Source organism: Furipterus horrens, unplaced genomic scaffold (genome assembly GCF_987537825.1).
Source record: "Furipterus horrens unplaced genomic scaffold, mFurHor1.1.pri manual_scaffold_4, whole genome shotgun sequence".
Taxonomy (NCBI): domain Eukaryota; kingdom Metazoa; phylum Chordata; class Mammalia; order Chiroptera; family Furipteridae; genus Furipterus; species Furipterus horrens.
In genome coordinates this window covers 202426708-202432750 of record NW_028327174.1, presented here as the reverse complement: position 1 = coordinate 202432750, position 6043 = coordinate 202426708, and the positions used below count along the sequence as shown (strand labels likewise).

The following is a 6043-nucleotide window of genomic DNA, read 5'->3' as shown; positions in this document are numbered from 1 at the left end:
ACCCTCTGTCACCGAGGCCAGGAGAGAAGGACGTGCCCTCTGGAAGGAAGCCGACTGCTCGCATGGCTGCCTCCAGCCCTCTCGCCCCCTTGCCCAGCTTGGGTGGGAAGGCAGCAGCCTGTCCCCCTGCCCCCCACCCCCGACTGGGCGTCCCACGTTCTGTCTGGACTGCTGGAGTCTGGCCCATCGGGGACTCACACCATTGAGGTGGAGTCCTGGGGGCCCCGGCACAGCCCCTCCTCAGGTCAGCCGAGGAATTCCGGACCTCGAAGCCCCCACCCCTGCCGGACCCAGCCTCCGAAAGTGCCGCTGGCATCCCCACCAGAGCCCCTGGCGCCCGTGCGACCCTGCCTCCTGGGCTGAGGCGCCTCCCCCGCCGTGCGGAACACTGCAGCCTGTCCCCTCCTGCGTCTTAAAGGGCAGTGACAGGACGTGTGCAGCAGGTGGGGTGTGCAGCGCCCTCTTTAACTGGAAATAAAATCGTTTTTAATCGTAGCCAGGAGGGTGAGGTTAGACAGTGAGCGGAACCTGCCCGTGTGCTTGGTTTGGATCACACAGACTCTGCTCGTGTCTGAATTGGTCGCTGAGGGGTGACCACAGCTGCCCCAAGTGCCCGCAGCCAGACTGTGCCTCCAGGGTCCCCTCACGCCCCACCTGTGTCTGCTCTGCCCCGAGTCCTGGGCCCTGCGGTCCGGCTTCCCTGCCCACCACTGCTTTCCCCATCCCGGGGGCGGGTCTCTGGGCTGGGTCGGGCTGCAGGAGTGTCACAGCCCGGCTCAGACAGCGGGGGTCTGGGGGCCCTCGGCTCTGGGCAGGCCCCGTCTGAGTAGGTGGCAGCTGGCGTGTCCCCCACTAAGCCTAGCAGGCCACACTGAGGCTCCGGACAGGGAGCCAGAGGCCCCGGCTGGCTGTGGCAGTGCCGGGGGCCCCAGCTCACCCCATCCCCAGGAGTTGCTCTCTCCGAGTGTCTGGCACCTTGGAGGGGACAAAGAGCTCTCCACCCCCCACGTCCTGGAAGGGGACCCAGAGTCGCAGCCCTGAAGAAGCCTGACTCAGCTCTGACAGCAGACCGTGGCACCTGCAAGTTGAACCATGAGGGAGAACCCCCTAGGGTTTGGGGCGACCCCAGGCACGACTGTCCAGCCCACGTCCCCATCCTGGAGATTTCTGGAGCAATGACTGTGGAGAGGGTCTCAGGTTTTGCTCCCCTGTTGGGGGAGGAGCCCCTCCCTGTTCTGTCTGGCTGCCCCCCCCCCCCCAGAACCCAGGTGGTGAGCGGGAGGTTTGGTTCCTGTCCCGAGGGGAGGTGGGGAGGTAGCGGGAACCCTGGTTGGGGGCAGAGGGGCCCAGAAGGCAGGGCACCAGCAGCGTGGGCACTGGGCCCGAGTCTGGGCTGTGGCAGCGGTGAGGCCGTAGCCGGCGGGGAGCCGCCCTGCTGGACGGCAGGGGCGAGGCGACAGGGGGAAGGCCTGTTAAGAGTCCTGGGTGGACTCTGCAGGAAGGACACACACTTCCTAGTTCGCCTTTTATTTTGAGATCATCGAGGTTCCCATGAGGTTGTGAGGACGAACACAGAGGGACCCCGGCACCCTTCACCCGCCCCCCTACATCAGCCTGGTGCCCCCAGATGTGTCCAAGTTCAAGTCCCAATGTCAGCAGCTGTACACAGGCTTGATGAGGAAAAGGCCTTTGCAGGGGTGGTTAAGGTGAGGCTCTTGGGATGAGATCTTCCCACACTGTCCAGCGCTCCGACCAATGACAGCGTCCTTGTAAGAGACAGAAGAAGAGTGACATGGACACGGAGGAGGAGGTGTGTCTCCACGGAGGCAGAGGCTAGAGGAATGTGGCCACCAGCCCAGGGACGCCCGCAGCGACCAGAAGCTGTGAGAGGCAGGAAGGACCCTCCCGGGAAACTCCAGGGAGAGTGGGGACACCCTGATGCCGCAGATCGGGATCATTTGTGGCAGCCGCCCCGGGACGGTAAGGCAGGGCAGGGTTCACATTTGCTCAGACGCGGCCACCCTGCAGGAGACCCATGGGCGCATACCCACCGTCTCCTGCTCCCCCAGTCCCAGGGCCCACACGCACCGTGAGCTCACGCACCCGCAGCGACAGCTCCGGTCTCCTCTACCTCTTGTGTCTGAAGCAGGGATCTGGGGGGCAGAACCAGCTCTCAGAGAGGCCTCACAGGGTCTCCACCTCCCCCCGACCCTCGGGCTCCCCGTGCCAGGGCCGCGCTGAGCCGGGGGTCCCCCACAGCTCCTCTCCGGAAGCCGCAGGCCCTACCTTGGCTGCTCAGGTGGATGATATTTTGTGGACCAAGTCCATATCTCCTGCAAATTTTTTCAAATCTGGCCAGGAAGCTGGGGCCCAGTTCTGGTACCCGTCCTGAGGACAGAATGAATGGCAGGGCTGGGGCCCCCCTGGTTGTTTGGACGATGTGTAGGGAGGGGCCTCCACAGCACTGAGGCTGAGGGACGAGGCCACCTGGGCCCGGGGCCACCTCACCCCATGAGTGGGGACACGGGTGGTGGGAACCTGGGGCATGGCAGGACCTCGGGGGATGGGGCCTGTCTCGGGGGGAGGGGTGCACAGAAGGCAGACAGGCCTCCGGGAGGCGGCGGTACCGTAAAGCGCCAGCACGTGGGTCTCGGTGCCGTTGCTGACGCTGTGGAAGTAGAAGGTGACGAACAGCCTGTAGTCTGTCTCCAAGAGCAGGAGCCTGCCGTCCCCCTCATCTGCGGGAGACGAGGCTCAGAGCGGCACCGCCCCAGCACTGCGGTGGGCGGGTGGGTCTCGGCTGGAGGGGGGCAGTTTGAGCACACGGTACCCACCCAGGTGGCCCTGCGCCTCGGGGGCCCTGCCAGGGCTCACCTCCCTGGGGAGCAAAGCAAGGGGCCTTCACACCAGGGGGCTGCTGGGGCCCTGGGGTTGCATGCCAGGCTGGGTCCTCCAGAGGCCCCCTAAAGCCCCCAGGTCAGAGCTCCCCAGGAAACGGCCAGGACCCCGACGGATGCACGTCCACTTACAGGCCAGAGTGTACTCCCCGCTCCTCTCCGTCTTCTCGCAGACCACGGCCACCTCCTCGCACTCCCCGATCAGCCTGCGTGTGGGCCGTGAGCTGGCGCCCCCCGCCCCCCCGCCCCCCTGCCCCGCGGCCCCCTGCCGTGCCCCAGGGGCCCACGCTGCCTGGGGCTGGTCCCCGCGCCTCCCGCCCTGGGCGGCGCTCACATGAAGCGGAAGGAGAACCTCAGGCTGCCGTTGCCTAAGCGCTGGATTTTTTGGATGAAGACCCTCAAGTCCCCGTTTTCTTCAATCCGCTTCCTGTCATCTGAGGCCATGGAAACAGAATACCAGACCCCCGACACCTGCCGACAAAGGCGCCCATGGGTGGGGGGCCCACAGGACGGCTCTGGGACTCCTTGCTGCCTCCCACCAGAGCCAGACCCCTGAGCAAATAGCTCCCGACCAGGGCCAACCTCCGCCTTCCAGGGACCCCCTCTGCCCTCACAGGCCGTTGGCACAGCTGGGGACAGAGAGGGGGCCTCCTCCCGGAACAGCGCCCTTGTCACAGGTTAGGGAGCCCAGGCCGAGGGAGCACAGGAGCCCCGGTGTCCCGGGAGGGCCGGCCCCCAGGCCCACCTTGGCCGTGTCGTAGTTCCTGCGCACGACGGACTGCAGGTTGAGCTCCTGGGCAGGGACCAGGCCCAGCAGCAGGAGCAGCCGCAGCGGTGCCATCGCCTCGCTGGGCGCCTCGCCCGGGCCCACCTTTATGCCCCTCGGCACTGCGGTTTCCGGTCCCCACAGCACTGCCGGCCTCCGCACGACGGGAACGCAGCCAAAGGCCATGTGCCGCCCCACGGCCCACGGGTGTCCGGCCAGCCATGGCTCGCTCTGCAGTGCGCTTGGCTGAGCCTCTGGCGGCGTCTGAAGCCACAAAGGGAAGTGGGGCAGGCAGAGCAGTGGCAGCGGGTGCCCCGGGCCCCACCCCCACCCCCACGGAAGCTGTGGGTGACACTGGGGCCTCACTCCACGAGGCGACTGAAGAGTCCGTGTGGCTCTGCTCCTGGGAGGGCCGGCCTGGATTCTCTGAGGTGAGTGTTCAGGACACTGGGGCCGCAGCCCCCCTCTCTGAGACAGGGTGGTCTTCATGCTGGGCCTCAGGTGGTCCGTTCATCACAGAAGGCCTGGCTGGGCGGGGACGACAGGCAGAGCGGCTCCTGGGGGACCAGCGTGGAGGACCCTTCGCTCACCCGGACCCGGGATGCCGTGTGAGGGACACAGTCTGCTTGTGGGAACGCTGGCCGTGGGGGTGTTGGTGCTCCAGTGCCGGGGGACCTCAATTCTCCCTGAAACCTGTTATGAGTCCCCGACACCCACTGGACCCCCCAGGGCTCGTGGAATCTGCTGTCTTGTCTCTGCCCAGCTCTGTCCCCCTGCCTTTGTTCCTGTGCCTGCCCAGGTCACCTTCCCATCTGGACGCAGACATGGCCATGTGCACACACACACCGGCACATTGTGCACACCATGGACACACGCACACATGTGCACACGCTCGCTCTCCACCCCACACCTCCCGAAGCGGCACTCTCTCTGCCCACTTTACACATTTCTCCAAACAGAATTCAACCCCTGCTTGAATGGGAAAAGGGATGGTGAAAAACTGGGAGAAAATATAAAACACCTCAAAAATTAAATAATAATAAAAAGAAAAAAAGAAGAAAACAATTACCTTGAACTTTGGTAAAGATGGTGTCATAGAGTGGAATCGCAGATGGGTGGTGGGTGGTGCGTGGTGGGTGGTGGGTGGTAGGTGGGTGGTGCGTGGTGGGGGGTGGGTGGGTGTTGGTGGTGCAGGACTGTCCCCAGGCACCCATGAAAGGGGCGGAGGGTGGGAGGGTGACGGAGAGACCGTGGCTTCTCAGAGTGTTAACTGCCGCAGAGAAAGCCAGCCCCGCCCTGTGGTGACAGCTGGAGATCTGACGCAGCCTCAGGAGCAGCCTCCCTTCCTGGGCTCTGGGACAGCCTGGGGGAGGGGCATGCCCTTCAGCCAAGCGGGGCTCCGTCAAGCTGTTCTTCCATAGTCACAGTCCGGTCGCCAGTTATGATGGGGCGTCCACACAGAGGTGATTTGGGTAGCACAAGGTGCCGGAAATGTAGGGCAGACGGGAGAACCCAACCTTCTGGGAGAAAAAGGGAGCCCAGGGAGTCCGTCCATCCGACAGAAGCCTTCCTCCTCACGGTGTTCAACCGCCCAATGTGGCCAAAGCAGAGGAAAGAATAAAAGGATCGTTATTGCATGTTTAACACACAGTGATGTTGCATGTATTGCAGACAGCCTGGAGATAATTCTGGAGGCGTAAAGTGATTTTTTAAGGGAGAAAGGCTCCCGTTCAGATAGCACACACACACACCAGTGACGACAGGCAGAGGAAGAACACGCCGCAGGAGCTCGCGCAGGAGCGCACGGCGCTTCTCGGTCTCGGGCTGCTCACTGCTGTGTCGGATCCGCTCATCGGTGTCGTTCTGTCCGTCCGCTGCGTGACCAGACGGGGCGGGCTTTCTGCCAAATGCATGTCCTTCCTTTATTGATGTCAAGTTCACTTTTTAAAGCGACAGGCGTTTTATTCCTGTGTTTAAGGGGAGGCGTGCCCCAAGCCTTGTGGGGGAGGTCCCTGGGGGGCCGCAAGGGATGCAAAGTCGGTAGGAGCAGCGCTGTGTCCTCAGGCCGCCCGGTTCCCCAGGGAGGGGAGATGTCATGGCACCGCTTTTGCAAGTTCAGAAGTTCTCAAGGTGACAAAGACGTGGGCAGCCCAGAGCACCGAGATGGCTCAGGACAGGGAGGGGCTCCAGAGTCCTTATGGGGGCCGATGGGTCCGAAGTCACAATAAGGTGCCCTTCTTAACCCTCTCCGATGGCATGAGAACAGTTGAGTAAGGGGGTGTCCTGCATGCGTCCCTCCAAATTCATATGTGGAAGCCCTTAGCCCCAGGACCTCCGAATGTGGCTGCCTTTGGAGGTGGGGCATTTATAGAGGTGACTA

At 63.6% G+C, this 6043-nt stretch overlaps 1 protein-coding gene across 1 annotated transcript; it reads right to left on the bottom strand.

The window, feature by feature from the left end:
- Positions 1–2098: 2098 nt before the first annotated feature.
- LCN9 (lipocalin 9) lies at positions 2099–3738 on the bottom strand. Its single transcript, XM_090276035.1, has 6 exons — positions 3643–3738; positions 3232–3368; positions 3030–3103; positions 2628–2738; positions 2287–2388; positions 2099–2153 (listed from the first exon to the last, which is right to left on the bottom strand). Exons 1-6 carry the CDS (start codon positions 3736–3738, stop codon positions 2128–2130), a joined length of 546 nt encoding a protein of 181 aa, XP_090132161.1. The 3' UTR covers positions 2099–2127.
- Positions 3739–6043: the final 2305 nt, after the last annotated feature.